Here is an 18,665-nt window from a genome sequence, read left to right as displayed (position 1 = left end):
CGCCGCCATTACTAGTAAAAAAAAAACAATAAAAATGACATAAATCTTTCCCCTGGTTTGTAGATGCGATAACTTTTGCACAAACCAATCAATATACGCTTATTGCGATTTTTTTTAACCAAAAATATGTAGCAGAAAACAAATTGGCCTAAAATGTTATAAAATTTTGATTTTTAAATTTTTTTTTTGGGAATGTTATATAGCAGAATGTGAAAATTATGGGGTTTTTTTCTCAGAATTGTCGCTCTATTTTTGTTTATAGCATAAAAAATAAAAATCGCAGAGGTGATCAAATACAACCAAATGAAAGCTCTATTTGTGGGAAAAAAAAGGAGATCGATTTTATTTGGGTACAGTGTCGCGCGATCGCGCAATTGTCCGTTTAATTAACGCAGTGCTGAATCGCAAAAAAATGGCCTGGTCATTAAGGGGGCAAATCCTTCCGGTCCAGAAGTGGTTAAAGATGGGTGGGGGGGAGGGGGCGAGATTCATAGTCAGAAGGCCACCCTCTATCACCTGGGGAGTCCTTGAGGGCCCCCAGAGAAGAAAGCTGGAAAGGATGAGAGCAACTCCGCACTAGTCCAGTGGATTTTTACTGTATATGACAAGAAAAACCAACGCGTTTCAGGGGCTCGGAATTCCCTCTTCATCATTGCTGCCAATGGTTGAAAATAAAACTGGACAAGAACTATTGCACAAAGGAATCATGGCTGTTAGAGGTCACGGCAGCCCTGATTCAGGGGGAGAACTGAGGTCCCCGAAATGCATTGGATTCTCTTCTTGTCTAGTACAGTATACATCTACCGGACTTACTCAAGTGCTGTGGTAAGCACATCCTTTCTATATTTCTCAAATAGATTTCCCTCAAACATATATAATACTCCTTCATATAATGGGACTTGTGATAATGGCATTGAGTGGTTTGGCATATGATGAAAGCAGACATGCAGGCTTGATCCTCAGTTGGGCTGCGTGCATCCATTGACACACACACTGCTGCTCGGCCCTGCTCAGGGCTCACAAGGTTTGACTGAGAGCAGCAGGAGCTAATGGCTCCCACTGCTCTCAGCCAAGCTTAATCGAGCAAGGAGAGAAGACCAAGAGACTGGCACAGCGCTGGTGGATCGATACAGGACTTAGGTAAGTGTTTTGGGGGGGGGAGGGTTAAGGCACAGCAAGTGGCAAACCGTTTTTTCCCTAAATGCAGGGAATGCATTAGGGCAGGTATCTTCAAACTATGGCCCTCCAGTTGTTCAGGAACTACAATTCCCATCATACCTAGCCATGTCTGGGAATGTCAGAGTTTTACAATGCCTCATGGGATGTGTAGTTCCAAAACAGCTGGAGGGCCGTAGTTTGAGGATCCCTGCATTAGGGTAAAAAAAAAGGTAGAGCCACTTTGGGCCCCATCATGGTTTACCTACTGGGCCTTGTAGTTCTGGGACCCCAATCTCTTGTGTGTGGTCATCAGTACATAAAGTTCCTTCTCTTTCCATACAGAACAGCAGAGGATGACCGTTCAGGAGAAGCGCCTGTTTGGAGTTGAGGGAAGTACAGCGTTCCTAGAGTGTCTCCCCAAATCCCTACGTGCCCGGGTCACGTGGACTCATCAGAAGTCTTCAGAGTCACCCAGGAAAGAGGTAAGAGGCACAATCCCCAGCTCAAGCTGTAGGTGACCTGGGACCCCATCTAGTGCAGGACCTCAGGGGTGGGTGCATGCCAATGCAGAGCCAGGTCCAGCCAGGCCAGCAATCGACTCTAATGCCTCGTACACACGCAACGATTATCGGCCGACCGATCGGCCGACTTTTGTCCAGTGCTGTTGTGTTGGTTGAAATGTGCTCTGGACTGCACACAAATTTTCTCGGCCAACAAAAACCAACATCAGAAGTGATGTCATGTGCTGGTTTACATTCCATGTGTTTTTTCTTCTCAGAGCATGCCCAGTCTTGCTCATCAGATTTTTGTCTGCCGAAATCTGTACTGACTGACGGAAAATCGGCCGTTGTGTTGACGGCCAACAAAAATTTTATAGCCTGCACACCAGATTTTATTCGGCCGAAAAGTCTGAGACGGTTGTCGAAAGCATCATACTAACAAGCCGAAAATCGGCCGATCGGACGTTGGCCGAAAATTCACGGCCAACTATCGATGCGTGTGTACGAGGCATTATTCAACTCAGAGGAGCTAGGTACTTTTAGGCCCCTTTCACACTATCCGTCCGTCGGACGGATTCCGTTTTTCTCAGCAGGGGATCGAGCCGCCGATCCCCCGCTGAGCAGCAGGAGGACAGCTGTGTCTCCGCGCTGTGTGCGGAGACACAGCTGTCAGTTCCCCATGCATCTCTATGGGGGAAATCGGATGGGAACGGACCGTCGGTCCGTTCTCATCCGATCCCATCCGATCCGATCCGCTGGACGGATGGAAAATAGGGTTTCCATCTGTCCAGATTTGACGGATCGGATCGGGTCCGCTGACATCCGATGCCCCATAGGAATGCATGGGGGGACCGTTCAGATCCTACAAAAAAACGGACAGGCGGATCTGAACGGTCCGCCTGTGTGAAAGGGGCCTTAGACTCGCACCCAGCAGTAGCTCAAACCATAGAAATACAGGTGTTCAAATGCTAACCTAATGGGCCATACACACTATAAGATTTTCTGAAGACTTTTTCCTTTAGACTTACCAAAACCATATAATATGAGGTCAAACCTAAACACTTTCAATTTGTATGCAATCTGGCAGGCCCTTGCACTACATAGAAAAGGTAAATCTAAAGGAAATCTGACAACAAAAGTTGGATAGTGTGTATCCAGCTTAAAACTATAGAAATACAGAGAGGACTGCCAGACCCAAAAATGAAAGAGCCCAAGATAATTGTAATTGTTGGCAAAAAAGTCAGAGTTTAATACTGGTTCTAATATAGATCTGTAAGTCACTGTTTTCTGCTTTGAGTCCAACCAGGGTTTTTTTCTGTGTTGAGCCTTGATGATGGGATGGAGTGGTGTTGCCCCCAAAACGTGTGTAGTATTATTATATGACATTTTTACCAACAATTAAAATGATCTTGGACCCTTTCATACAGGTTTGGTCTGGCAATCCTTTCTGTATTTCTATGGTTAATGGCCAGCATTTCAGCAGCTCCACCTCCCAGTAACAAAAATGGTGGCAGTTGTGGATGGGGTGGTGGTCTCTGTCAAGTCCTTATCTCCTGTAGAGTGAATCTGTGCTAAGAGCTATATGAATCACAATTGTAAAAAAATAGTTCAAGCGATTAAAAACGCCCTAAAAAAGCCCAGACCAAAAGTGGTAAGGGACAACTGTTCCAAAGGCAATTTCTTTATGGTGATCCTCAAAATTTTGTGTAGAAATTTAGAATTCATGCAAAAGGAGTTCCAAAAAGATTTCAGTGGTCTTCTGGGCCAGGTTCCACCCAGCACAGCTAGCCATAAAACTCAACACAAAAAAACAGTTGATTTCTAGACGCTAAAGGCAACGTTCAATAGTAAAAAAAAAAAGATTCACGCAGGTAACAATGCAGGTTTGGCTGTGCCATAAAGAAGCCCAGACCAAAAGTGGTAAAAGCCAACTGTCCCATAGAAAAGTTCTTTATGGTGATCCTCAAAATTTTGTGTAGAAATTTAGACTTCATGCAAAGGGGTTCCAAAAAGATTTCAGTGGTCTTCTGGGCCAGGTTCCACCCACCACAGCATCCATAGAACTCAGCACAAAAAACAGTTGGTTTCTAGACGCTGAAGACAACGTTCAATAGTAAAAAAAAAAAAAAAAAGATTCACGCAGGTAACTATCCAGGTTTGGCTGTGCCCTAAAGAAGCCGAGACCAAAAGTGGTAAAGGCCAACTGTCCCATAGAAAAGTTCTTTATGGTGATCCTCAACCTAGATTTTTTTTTTACGTAGGGATGCCAAAAAGCTTTTTTAGTGACCATTTGCTTCTGGGCCAGGTTCCTCCGGGAACAGCCAACCATAGAACTCAACACACAAAAAGTTGAGTCCTAGACACTAAGAGCAACATTCCTTCTGACTAAGGTTAAAGCGCTCTTGATTATGAAGCTTGTAGTAGTTGGCCACACCCAAGATGTTTTGTGGCATCTTAAAGCCACTTCTTCATTTCCATGTTTGAAAGCATTTCAAAAAATAAATTTTTCCATCTCTGGGTCCATTAGTTGGAAGACACCCAACGCTTTCATGTAAGGAAGACCTGTTCCTCTTCCTGTTATGAAAATATCTGGGTTACCCCCCCCAAAAAAAAAAAGTTTGAGATAGCACAACAGCAATCAGAAACCATGTACAAGGCCCTGAAGCTTTCTCTCATGGTCAAGGGTCAGGCTCAGTAGCTATAGCAGTAGAAAGGCTCCCACGATCAGCTGTATAAAAACACAAGCAGTTCACCTGGCAGATACTAACCCGAGGTGCGGGGTCTAAGCACTAACTGGAACTCACCAGAGCTCCTGATGGTGGGGAAGGTTTTTGCTGGATGTTAGTACTAGGTTCGCATTCCTCAGTATCGCCCCACCAGAAGGTGAGCAAGCTAGGGTCCAGTAGCAGATATAGCAGGTAGGAATCAAGCAGAAACGTAGTCAGTAAACAAGCCAAAGGTCATTAACAAGTGGTTGCGGGTTGGGATCAAGCAGAAGCGTAGTCGTAGTCGAGGAACAAGCTAAAGATCGTTAACGAGTGTAGTGAAGATACAGACGACAGCAGAAGAGACAAGAGAAAGATATTGACTGGAGAGAGCACAATAATATGGCAAAGGCATAGCTAAAATTGGAAGTTCATGGGAGGAGCAACGGGTTCAAGGTTCAAAAGAAAGAAGACACACGGTAGGAATGTTCAAAGGACCACACAGAGTGCTGTCCAGCATCTCAGGTGGTTTAGCAAGAAGAGCTACTGTTGGGCGCTGCAGAGGTCGAGGGTTTAGATCCTGGTTCTGCCACTTTTCAAGACCTCGCCAATCATTCCTCACCTTTGAAAAGCCAGAAATTCTCACTGTATAATTTTTTTGCATTTGGGTAAAATATAATTCTCGTCACTTGGTACATGATGGAGTATACATTCCACTTGGAGCTGCGGTGGGCCCACTGATGTTACCATTCCTGCCCATGCACTTTTGTCTTAGAGTGCCCTCAGCCCGAAGAATATAAACTTTAAATTTCTCCTTGATGGTTTGTATACTCCATCATGTCACTTGGTACATGATGGAGTATACATTCCCCTTGGAGCTGTGGTGGGCCCACTTATGTTACCATTCCTGCCCATGCACTTTTGTCTTAGAGTGCCCCCAACCCGAAGAATATAAACTTTAAATTTCTCCTTGATGGTTTGCACATGTTGACGTTGTGTTCTCTTTTCAGGTGCAGTTTGACGAGCGTATTATCGGCACCGATCGTGGGATCCTACTGCGCACAGTGATGAGGCGTGATGCTGGGACCTACCTGTGCCACTCTTCAGAACACGGCTTCACGCAGGTCCTCCTTCAGCTGAACCTAGAAGTCATTCCAACCTACCGAGCTGAGGAGACCCTCGGCCCCCATCGCAATCCACCGATGAGGTGGTACCAGGACTTTATGCGGCTCGTCCAACAGCCGGGATCCAAAGGCGAGCAGATGTGCGAGGAGCTGTGGGCCCGCAAGGGCCGGGCCACGCACCCACCAGGCCCCCAAGGAGCTCCTCAGGTGCCGGCAGCAAAGGGCCCAGGTCGACCGATACCACCTCTAAGCATGAAAGCAAAAGCCCAGAAATGGAAACACCTGGAGGACAAAATCAAAGTGCGAAGTCGCCGGACGCATGGACACCAAAGAGCTGAACGGGGCCCTCGCAGTGCTTCAAGTTAGGTGAGGGGACTCCCAAAAGTTGTGAACTTCTAAACTGTACGAAGGCTGGTGTGGGAGACCCTCTGTGGGAGGCCATCTGTGACCTGTGACACTTTGATGGACCTTTGTATCGATCCTGGGATAATATAACAACGTACAATGTACTGCTCTGTCACCCTAACCTCTACCAAAGACTGCGGCCCACCGCACTCCAAAACCATCACCATTCCTACACACTCCAAGAGTGGCCTCCTTACTGACCCTCCTCTACTGAGGATTTGCCTTGCAGACTGGTGACATGGCGGGTAACGGCTGGGCGCTTATGGATTCTGGAGGTATCTAAAACTCTGCTAAGCCACAATTTCTCCAACACTAAACGCATAACATGACAACCTCAGTGTCATTTCAGAAGGCTCTTCCTGTGAAGTCACCACTAATGGCATTCCTCAAGGTCCTAACAGCTGGAAACAATAATTAAAAATATACGAACAACACCTTGTTCTCACATCGCCATTTTTGGTTCCTCATGAACGGACAGATCTAACCACTCGCATCTCCGAAGTTTCAATTTGCACCGAACACTCTGCATTATTTTATTACACCCCACAAATATTTATTTAAAAATGGCTCCAACGGGTTTACCCGAAACACTAGGCCTTCCAGCACCGCTGCCGCTCTAAAACCTGGCCCAGCATGACTTGGCCGCACCAAGTCCCTCCCCCCGATCATTGAGCTGCCTTTGTTGTACAGATGGACTATATATTATTATTATTAGTGTAAATATTATTATTAAAGTCTAAATTAACCCTTTGTTTTCTGCTGCTACAGATGGAAGCGATCACCGGCACCATTCGGGTGAGGGGTGGGGGGGAGGTGCTGGACAACTGGCACACAGCCGGAAAGACAAAATGACCTATTAAGTTAACACAATAAAAAGCGATTTATTTGAAATGTGCGCCTCTATTGCCTTCTTCTAGGTAGACTTGCACACAATTTTTGAAGGAACTTGGCAGGTAGGTTGGTATAAGTACATCATCTTTGAGAACTAATCACAGATCTTATGAGGATGTCAGCTGCCTCATATCCTTCTGTCTCTTCATGGGGGTACCTGGGTCCCACTGATTTCCACCAGTTCTGTGCTGATGGCACTGCTGCTCAATGTGGAAGGGACGTAAGCATGATGTGTCTTTCATCTGCTGCATTCAGTTTCCTTGGCCGACCACTGCATCTACAGTCTGCATCGTTACCCGAACACTGCATCCACAGCCCTCAATGTTACCCAACCACTGCCTCTACAGTCCTCAACGTTACCCGACCAATACTGCGTCTACGCTCCTCAACGTTACCCCACCACCACTGCGTCTACGCTCCTCAACATTACCCGACCACTGCGTCTACGCTCCTCAACATTACTCGACCACTGCGTCAACGCTCCTTCACATTACCCGACCACTGCGTCTACTCTCCTCAACATTACCTGACCCTTGTGTCTACTCTCCTCAACATTACCCGACCACTGCATCTACACTCCTCAACATTACCCGTCCACTGCATCTACACTCCTCAACATTACCCGACCACTGTGTCTACGCTAGTCAATATTACCTGACCACTGCGTCTACTCTCCTCAACATTACCTGACCACTGCATGTACACTCCTCAACATTACCCGACCACTGCATCTACACTCCTCAACATTACCCGACCACGGCGTCTACGCTTCTCAACATTACCCGACCACTGCGTCGACTCTCCTTAACATTACCCGACCACTGTGTCTACTCTCCTCAACATTACCCGACCACTGCGTCTACTCTCCTCAACATTACCCGACCACTGCTTCTACGCTCCTCAACATTACCCAACCACTGCGTCTACACTCCTCAAAATTACCCGACCACTGCGTCTACGCTCAGCAACATTATCTGACCACTGCATCTACACTCCTCAAAATTACCCGACCACTGCGTCTACGCTCCACAACATTACCTGACCACTGCGTCTAATCTCCTCAACCTTACCTGACCACTGCATCTACACTCCTCAGCATTACCCGACCACTGCATCTACGCTCCTCAACATCACCCAACCACTGTGTCTACTCTCCTCAACATTACCTGACCCTTGCGTCTACTCTCCTCAACATTATCCGACCACTGCATCTACACTCCTCAACATTACCCGATCACTGCATCTACACTCCTCAACATTACCCGACCACTGCGTCTACTCTCCTCAACATTACCCAACCACTGCGTCTACTCTCCTCAACATTTCCCGACCACTGCATCTAGGCTCATCAACATTACCAGACCACTGCGTCTACACTCCTCAACATTACCCGACCACTGCGCCTAAGCTCCTCAACATTACCCGACCACTGTGTCTACGCTCCTCAACATTACCCGACCACTGCGTCTACTCTCCTCAACATTACCCGACTACTGCGTCTACTCTCCTCAACATTACCCAACCACTGCATCTACTCTCCTCAACATTACCCAACCACTGCGTCTACTCTCCTCAACATTACCCGACCACTGCGTCTACTCTCCTCAACATTACCCGACTACTGCGTCTACTCTCCTCAACATTACCCAACCACTGCATCTACTCTCCTCAACATTACCCAACCACTGCGTCTACTCTCCTCAACATTATCTGACCACTGCGTCTACACTCCTCAGCATTACCCGACCACTGCATCTACACTCCTCAACATTACCCGATCACTGCATCTACTCTCCTCAACATTACCCGACCACTGCGTCTACTCTCCTCAACATTACCCAACCACTGCGTCTACTCTCCTCAACATTACCCGACCACTGCATCTAGGTTCATCAACATTACCCGACCACTGCGTCTACACTCCTCAACATTACCCGACCACTGCGCCTACGCTCCTCAACATTAACCGACCACTGTGTCTACGCTCCTCAACAATACCAGACCACTGCGTCTACGCTCCTCAACAATACCAGACCACTGCGTCTACGCTCCTCAACAATAACAGACCACTGCGTCTACGCTCCTCAACATTACCCGACCACTGCGTCTACTCTCCTCAACATTACCCAACCACTGCGTCTACTCTCCTCAACATTACCCAACCACTGCGTCTACACTCCTCAACATTACCCAACCACTGCATCTACTCTCCTCAACATTACCCGACCACTGCGTCTACTCTCCTCAACATTACCCGACCACTGTGTCTACTCTCCTCAACATTACCTGACCACTGCGTCTACTCTCCTCAACATTACCCGACCACTGCGTCTACGCTCCTCAACATTACCAGACCACTGCGTCTACACTCCTCAACATTACCCAACCACTGCATCTACGCTCCTCAACATTACCCGACCACTGCGTCTACTCTCCTCAACATTACCCAACCACTGCGTCTACTCTCCTCAACATTACCCAACCACTGCGTCTACTCTCCTCAACATTACCCGACCACTGCGTCTACTCTCCTCAACATTACCCGACTACTGCGTCTACTCTCCTCAACATTACCCAACCACTGCGTCTACTCTCCTCAACATTACCCGACTACTGCGTCTACTCTCCTCAACATTACCCAACCACTGCATCTACTCTCCTCAACATTACCCAACCACTGCGTCTACTCTCCTCAACATTATCTGACCACTGCGTCTACACTCCTCAGCATTACCCGACCACTGCATCTACACTCCTCAACATTACCCGATCACTGCATCTACTCTCCTCAACATTACCCGACCACTGCGTCTACTCTCCTCAACATTACCCAACCACTGCGTCTACTCTCCTCAACATTACCCAACCACTGCATCTAGGTTCATCAACATTACCCGACCACTGCGTCTACACTCCTCAACATTACCCGACCACTGCGCCTACGCTCCTCAACATTAACCGACCACTGTGTCTACGCTCCTCAACAATACCAGACCACTGCGTCTACGCTCCTCAACAATACCAGACCACTGCGTCTACGCTCCTCAACAATAACAGACCACTGCGTCTACGCTCCTCAACATTACCCGACCACTGCGTCTACTCTCCTCAACATTACCCAACCACTGCGTCTACTCTCCTCAACATTACCCAACCACTGCGTCTACACTCCTCAACATTACCCAACCACTGCATCTACTCTCCTCAACATTACCCGACCACTGCGTCTACTCTCCTCAACATTACCCGACCACTGTGTCTACTCTCCTCAACATTACCTGACCACTGCGTCTACTCTCCTCAACATTACCCGACCACTGCGTCTACGCTCCTCAACATTACCAGACCACTGCGTCTACACTCCTCAACATTACCCAACCACTGCATCTACGCTCCTCAACATTACCCGACCACTGCGTCTACTCTCCTCAACATTACCCAACCACTGCGTCTACTCTCCTCAACATTACCCGACCACTGCGTCTACGCTCCTCACCTTTGCCTGTTTCTTTGTGCTTCTTCAAAAGAGCTTGAACAGCACAACCTCAAACCTCAGCTAGCTTTGAAATCTTTGTCTGGGAGAGACCTTGCTGATGCAGTACTTAACTGTGTTGTGACCAGCCAAGAACTGCACAGGCTCCAGAATTTATATGATTGTACCACCTCCAAGTCCAGAAAGTAGATAGTGAACCTGGATGATGGCTGACCAAAGATTGTGCCGTCCTTCTGGAGAAAAAGAAAATGAAGACATTGTCAGGGGGAGTTCTGTGATCTTTGTGAGAGGTAATAAATACCTGGAAGGGCCACACTGACACATTACTCACAAAACCTTTATCTGTGGACAGGTCCACTTTAACTTCATGCTACCAAACCAATAAAATATGTTTGTTTATGTAAGTGGAGGTTCCAATGACGTTCGATGGCGAGAACATGTGTGCGCTCTGGTCCGCGTTGGCTTCACATGTGTCTCCGGACGCCGTTGGGAGCTGCGAAGCGTCTTGATGAATGTCTGAAGCTCACTTCGGCCCCATCTGTGAGAAGAAAGAGCTGGCGGCAGTTCAAAGGCGATCGTCTGGATTCAGAAGCGAGTGTGATTCATTCTGCGCTCACATCAAAAGGCGGATCTGGAGCGGACACGTTGCGAGCATCTTCCAGGAACATGTTTGGAGAGCGCAGGCCGGTGTGTGTGCGTGTGTGGCAGAGTCCGTCCCTGCCAGAGGGGGTGGGCGCAGGCGGCCTGTTATACAGTTTGCGGCGGAGCGTTTACAAATGACAGGTGCGGGTGGAATCCGGAGAAGTGGAGCAATTAGTCACACCAACTATTTAAATCTTAAAGTATAACTAAAGGCAAAACTTTTTTTTTTTTTGATGGCGTAAAGAGGGATTAGAACCCCTGCCAGTGTTTTATTGCTGTCTGTGCCCCCTGGTATGGAGATTCTCCCTCTCTATTTGTACTGTTTACCATAATCATTGGAGGTAAAAGTAAAAGAAAACCCCAGATTTTGGATTGTCCCCAGAAGATTAATAGAAGGTAAATTGTCCAATGGGGACACTAGTTCTGGTGACCTGGCGGTCCCCAAGGAATTCCCTTAATTTGCAGAGATTTCCTCTCTCTTCCTGTTTGGATATGGGACAGGAAGTGAAGGAAAATCTCTGCAATGGGACACAGATGTTGAAAAAAATTGACAGGGGTTATAACCCTCCCTTGCTCTATCCAAAAAAAAAAGTTTTGCCTATAGTTCTACTTTAAAGCCTAACTCCACTTTTGTAGAGAAAAAAACATCCCCCTCTGGGTGATCTCTGTACATTATTACAAGGATTTTAACAAACTTTGTTGCAGATTCCTACCTTTTCTTATTCTGAAGAAATCATTGTTTGTTCCTCTGTGCTGAGTGGGTCTAATGGGAGTGGTAATTATCTATCAGCTGTGGCAGCTGCAGAGCTCTAATGAGGAAAGCTGCTGGGCTTGCATCCCTTTAGACGTGTTCCTATTGGGAGTATCTCACCAAAAATGACATTTATGTTGCAGGGGATGCCAGAAATCTGACTTGTATCTTAGTGCAGACTTCTGGGAAAATTGATGAGCCAATCACACAAGCAGGAAATTATGTTTCTGGGGTTGTGGTCAGTATACATTCTGTGTACAGAACAGCTCCAGGCGGCCATATTGCATTTTTAGAAAATTACAGCAGCTGCAGATTGAGCTTGTGATATCAACACAGAGACCTGTGATCCTAAATAGGAGGAACACAGGAGCTCTGTGTTGATAGAGAACAACAGTTTGCTGTGTTTACAACAGCAGACCGCCGTTCTCTCTTCATGGGGAGCGATCGCAGGTGCGTGATGGCTCCTTGGCTTTTCCGCTGTCGAGTGGGCACGGGAACCTGCCGACCTGCCGCTCCCGCTGTACAGGTATGGCAATTCGCGGGAACCTGCCAACCTGCTGCTCCCGCTGTACAGGTATGGCAATTCACAGGAACCTGCCAACCTGCTGCTCCTACCGTACAGGTATGGCGATTCACAGGAACCTGCCGACCTGCCCCTCCCGCTGTACATGTATGGCGATTCACAGGAACCTGCCAACCTGCTGCTCCCACCGTACAGGTATGGCGATTCACAGGAACCTGCCGACCTGCCGCTCCCGCTGTACAGGTATGGCGATTCGCGGGAACCTGCCGAACTTCCGCTCCCGCTGTACAGGTATGGCGATTTGCGGGAGCCTGCCGCTCCCACCGTACAGTTATGGCGATTCGCGGGAACCTGCCAACCTGCCGCTCCCACCGTACAGGTATGGTGATTCGCGGGAACCTGCCGCCCCCACTGTACAGGTATGGAGATTTGTGGGAACCTGCCGACCTGCCGCTCCCACCGTACAGGTATGGCGAATTAGCGGGAACCTGCCGACCTGCCGCTCCTGCTGTACAGGTATGGCGATTCGCAGGAACCTGCCCCTGTTTAATTGCGGCAGCTGGTCGGCAAGTGGTAAATTTCTTCATTTTCCAAAAAATTGTGAAAACAAATCGCAACTTCAAAAAACTCTCCATGCTTGTCACTAAATACCTCAGACTGTCTACTTTCCAGAAATGGGTAATTTAGGGGATATTTGTACTGTCCCGACATTTTAGTACTTCAAGAATTGAGATCGGCTGTCACTACATCAGGATTGATCAATTTTTAAATATATGCTATAGTTTGTTTTCACACAAACTAAACAATATACATACACATAGTGGTTAAGAAAAGCAAATATATAAATTAATCGGCTTCCTCATTGTGGTGGTGTCACTTCCTGGAACGTGTTTGCGGCGTTGCCATGGTGCAGGTATAATGTACCGGCTGATTCAGTGTGAGCGGAGCTGCTGATTAATCCGGGTGGGTCACAGACGGGCGTGATGGCATTATGCAAAATAACAAGGAAACTCGGGAATGATCTCCGACATAAATTCCTTAACATGATGATGCAACGATCGGAGTGTTACAACAAGACGATTCATGGGGGGGGGGGGGGGTTGGTTCGCAGATATGAAATTCTAAAAATGACACAAAATGAACCAAAGATGACAAAAAATAAAATAAAAAAAAAGGCCGGGCCAAAATATTTAATAAAGTATTGCAAAGAGTGATAGTGGGAGGTGACAGCCAATCAGAAATGAGCCTTACCCTCCACCTTCATCAATGAGCCTTCACACTGCACCTTTATCAATTAGCTTTCTCTCCCCCACCTCAATCAATGAGCCTTCCCTCCCCACCCTTCATCAATGAGCCCTCCTTCCTCTCCTCCATTAATTAGCCATCACCCCCCCCCCCCACCTTCATCAATGAGCCTTCCCTCCCCACCTCCATCATTGAGCCTTCCCTCCCCACCCTTCATCAATGAGCCTTTACACCCCCCCCCCCTCACCTTCATCAATGAGCTTTCCCTCCCCATCTCCATGAAATAAGCCTTCCCTCCCACCAGTAATGAGCCTTCCCTCGCAACCTCTATTAATCAGCCTTCCCTCCCCACCTCCATCAATGAGCCTTCCCTCCCCACCTCTATCAATAAACCTTCCCTCCTCACCTCCATCAATAAGCCTTCCCTCCCCCACCTCCATCAATGAGCCTTCTCCCCATCTGACATCACTGAGCCTTCCCCCCTCCCACTTCCATCAATAAGCCTCCCCCCCACCTCTATCAATGAGCCGTCCCTCCCCACCTCCATCAATGAGCATTTCCTCCCTATCTCCATCAAATGAGCCTTCCCCCCCACCATTAACGAGCCTTCCCTCGCCACCTCTATTAATCAGCCTTCCCTCCCTACCTCCATCAACGAGCCTTCCCTTCCCACCTTTATCAATAATCCTTCCCTCCTCACCTTCATCAATGAGCCTTCCCTCCTCACCTCCATCAATGAGCCTCCAACCCGCCCCCCCATCCCACCCCACCCCACCGCTATTCATAAGCCTTCCCTCCTCACCTCCATCAATGAGCCTCCCCCTCTCCACCTCCATCAATCAGCCTTCCCTCCTCACCTCCATCAATGAGCCTTCCCTCCTCACCTCCATCAATGAGCCTTCCCTCCTCACCTCCATCAATGAGCCTTTCCTCCTTACCTCCATCAATCAGCCTTCCCTCCTCACCTCCATCAATCAGCCTTCCCTCCTTACCTCCATCAATCAGTCCCCCCCCCCCACCGCTATCAATAAACCTTCCCTCCTAACCTCCATCAATGAGCCATCACCAGCACCTCCATCCACGAGCCTTCCCTCCCCACCCCTCCCTGCCCATCTCCATCAATATACCTTCCATCCTCACCTCCATCAATAAGCCTCCCCCACCTCTATCAATTAGCCCCCCCTGCTTATCTCTATCAATGATCCTTCCCTCTCCACATCCATCAATTAACCTTTCCTCCTCATCTCCATCAATGAGCCTTCCCTCCCCACCTCCATCAATCAGCCTTCCCTCCTCACCTCCATCAATGAGCCTTCCCTCCTCACCTCCATCAATGAGCCTCCAACCCGCCCCCCACCACTATTCGTAAACCTTCCCTCTTCATCTCCATCAGTGAGCCTTCCCTCCCCACCTCCATCAATTAACCCCCCCCTCCCTCACCTCCATCAATGAGCCTTCTCTCCTCACCCTTCATCAATGAGCCTTCCCTCCCCACCTCTATCAATGAGCCTTCCCTCCTCACCTCCTTTAATGAGCCTTCCCGCCCCACCTCCATCAATGAGCCATCCCTCCCTCACCTCCATCAATGAGCCTTCCCTCCCTCACCTCCATCAATGAGCCTTCCCTCCCCACCTCCATCAATGAGCCTTCCCTCCTCACCTCTTTTAATGAGCCTTCCTGCCCCACCTCCATCAATGAGCCATCCCTCCCTCACCTCCATCAATGAGCCTTCCCACCCCATCTCCATCAATGAGCCTTTCCTCCTCACCTCCATCAATGAGCCTTTCCTCCTCACCTCCATCAATGAGCCTTCTCTCCTCACCTCCACCATCAATGAGCCTTCCTTACTCACCTCCATCAATGAGCCTTCCCTCCTCACCTCCTTTAATGAGCCTTCCCTCCTCACCTCCTTTAATGAGCCTTCCCGCCCCACCTCCATCAATGAGCCATCCCTCCCCACCTCCATCAATGAGCCTTCCCTCCCCACCTCCATCAATGAGCCTTCCCTCCTCACCTCTTTTAATGAGCCTTCCTGCCCCACCTCCATCAATGAGCCATCCGTCCCTCACCTCCACCAATGAGCCTTCCCTCCTCACCTCCATTAATGAGCCTTCCCACCCCATCTCCATCAATGAGCCTTCACTCCTCACCTCCACCATCAATGAGCCTTCTCTCCTCACCTCCACCATCAATGAACCTTCCTTACTCACCTCCATCAATGAGCCTTCTCTCCCCATCTCCATCAATGAGCCTTTCCTCCTGATCTCCATCAATGAGTCCCCCCCCCCCCCCCCCCCCATCATTGAGCCTTCCCTCATCACCTCCATCAATGAGCCTTCTCTCCCCCATCTCCATCAATGAGCCTTTACACCCCACCTCCATCAATGAGCCTTCCCTCTCCACCTCCATCAATGAGCCTTCTCTCCTCACCTCCATCAATGAGCCTTCCCTCCTCACCTCCATCAATGAGCCTTTCCTCCCCACCTCCATCAATGAGCCTTCCCTAACTACCTCCATCAATGAGCCTTCCCTCCCTACCTCCATCAATGAGCCTTCCCTCCTCACCTCCATCAATGAGCCTTCCCTCCCCACCTCCATCAATGAGCCTTCCCTCCTCACCTCCATCAATGAGCCTTCCCTCCCCACCTCCATCAATGAGCCTTCCCTCCTCACCTCCATCAATGAGCCTTCCCTCCTCACCTCCATCAATGAGCCTTTCCTCCCCACCTCCATCAATCAGCCTTCCCTCCTTACCTCCATCAATGAGCCTTCCCTCCTCACCTCCATCAATGAGCCTTCCCTCTTCACCTCCATCAATGAGCCTTCCCTCTCCACCTCCATCAATGAGCCTTCCCTCCCTCACCTCCATCAATGAGCCTTCTCTTCCCACCTCCATCAATGAGCCTTCTCTTCCCACCTCCATCAATGAGCCTTCTCTCCTCACCTCCATCAATGAGCCTTCCCGCCCCACCTCCATCAATGAGCCTTTCCTCCCCACCTCCATCAATGAGCCTTCCCTCCTCACCTCCATCAATGAGCCTTCCCTCCTCCACCTCCTTTAATGAGCCTTCCCTCCCCACCTCCATCAATGAGCCTTCCCTCCTCATCTCCATCAATGAGCCTTCCCTCCTCACCTCCATCAATGAGCCTTCCCTCCCCACCTCCATCAATGAGCCTTCCCTCCCCCACCTCCATCAATGAGCCTTCCCTCCCCACCTCCATCAATGAGCCCCCCCCCACCTCCATCAATGAGCCTTTCCTCCTGATCTTTATCAATGAGCCCCCCCCCCACCTCCATCAATGAGCCTCCCCTCCCCACCTCCATCAATGAGCCCCCCCCCCACCTCCATCAATGAGCCTTACCTTGAGAGGAATACTGAGGCAGGGTGATGTTATGTTTTCAGGAAGTTATATACAGCACCCTACTGGCCCCTCCCACCAGCCATGATCTGCCTGCATTGCATAGAGAAGTACAGAGACGCAATGATGATATCTTGGTCTAAAATACGGTGTATAAAGAATATATAAGAGAATTTAATATTTATTAGAACATAGATGGGGGGACGGGGGTGGTTTGTGTACCAGAGAAGATAAAATATAAACATCTTTATTGGCGGTAACACGTGTGTCAATAAGATCATTCAATGTCACAAAACGGATCAAATCGATTAAACATCACAAAGACCCCCATTGGATCCATTTAATAAGCTCATGATTGATTTCGACTCCTCCTCCAAGTCAATCGGCCGTGGTGGAATTTGGTGGCTTCCGATCAATCGAAGGAATGTGGGTCTCTGTGTCGGAGGACTGATCCTAATACAGACTAATAAAACGATCGTTTGTATCCGTTAGATTGTATTTTTGATCAATATATTATGTTGCAAATTACAGAACGCTGTGTGCGTCATATTGTTAGATATTTCAATCAATTGCTGATCCCTCGGACCACGTGTACGGCCGCCATTGGATTGACTGACACCTGTCGTGCCTACAGAACAGGAAGTGAAGAGACATTTTTTGGAAGGGGACACGGGGGGGGGGGGGGACCAAGAGTGAACCCTTCCCTACTCCATCCAGATAAAAAAAAGTTTTGTCCTTCGAAAAATTTGAAAGCTCCTGGCGCAGCGACCCCCGCCATGCACCGATGCATTCTGCAAACCGATCCCGTCAGTGACACAGGAAATCCCAGTGCAGAATGTGATGCAATCCTCTGGATTGGTGTCACCGCACACTGAGGAATTGTAGTAAACAACAGCGACATCTGGTGGCACTCCCAAGAACTGACTGTCTCCCTGTAAATTATTATTATTAAGGATTTCTATAGCGCCAGCAATTTACGCAGCGCTTTACAATAATCGAGGTAGACAGTACATATACAATACAATAAAATACAAGGGGATTTAGAGGGCCCTGCTCAGAAGAGTCTGTGGATGGGAATGTCGATGGGGTCCCGGAAGAGTCGCAGAATTCAGGGCAGGACGCTGCGGCGGGCCACTGAATTGGGCGTGGCCTTCTCTCTTCTATGTCCTTCCCTACTTATTTCTCTGATCTATTAAACATCTCATCTCTCTGTACAGTAAATGTTGGAATTGTAAGAGGAGGGACAGTCTGGAGTAGTGATGTGTGGGGTGCTCAACGCCAAAAAATGGGTGTGGCTATGTAGCACTACTCCCAAGGGAGCTCCTGAGTGTGGGTCCCCCTGGGTTACTGCTAGCAATAACAGTACCTTTAAGCATGTTTCCAAGTGTGATTACCTCAGACAAGGACCAGTCCAGTTTTTTTTGGTTTTTGTTTTTTTTTTTGAGAACTTGGATGGGAGAAGGGAGAAGTGGGATACTCCAAAAACTGAACTATGCACAATTAGGCAGGGAAACTGAAAAATGCTGCTTGGCGCTGGTTAGCGCTTCACTGATGCTGGTTAACCACTTTACCCCCGCTCACATTGCTGCTAATGCGGCAATGTGGCTCGTTCTCGTCCAGCGACGTAGACCTACGTCACTGGACTCCTCCCCTTGTGGGCGGCGCGCACGCGCCACCGGAGGCTCGCTCCCGCTGTATTAAGTTGCAGCGGGAGTCGGGCCAGGGGAGGAGCGGCGATCGCCGCTGCTCTTCCCCAATCGTCAGGGATCTAGTGTGGAAATCCGCCTGCTTGTGTAAACAAAGCGGGCGGATCTCCTAAGTGACAGACAGTGACAGATTACAGGGTTCAGCATAGCTGAACATGTGAT

General features: G+C 48.8%; 1 protein-coding gene across 1 annotated transcript in view; it reads left to right on the top strand.

The window, feature by feature from the left end:
* SEMA3B (semaphorin 3B) overlaps positions 1-6,783 on the top strand; it is a 73,085-nt gene extending 66,302 nt beyond the window's left edge. The window contains exons 17-18 of the mRNA XM_082266494.1: positions 1,501-1,640; positions 5,374-6,783. Of these exons, the coding sequence (XP_082122620.1) occupies positions 1,501-1,640; positions 5,374-5,853 (620 nt within the window). The 3' untranslated portion in view covers positions 5,854-6,783. The remainder of the gene's footprint in view (positions 1-1,500; positions 1,641-5,373) is intronic.
* Positions 6,784-18,665: the final 11,882 nt, after the last annotated feature.

The sequence above is a fragment of the Pelophylax lessonae genome, assembly GCF_965119305.1.
Source record: "Pelophylax lessonae genome assembly, chromosome: 8".
Taxonomy (NCBI): Eukaryota; Metazoa; Chordata; class Amphibia; order Anura; family Ranidae; genus Pelophylax; species Pelophylax lessonae.
Note: the sequence above shows the minus strand (reverse complement) of the source record. Positions and strands in the feature narration are given on the sequence as shown.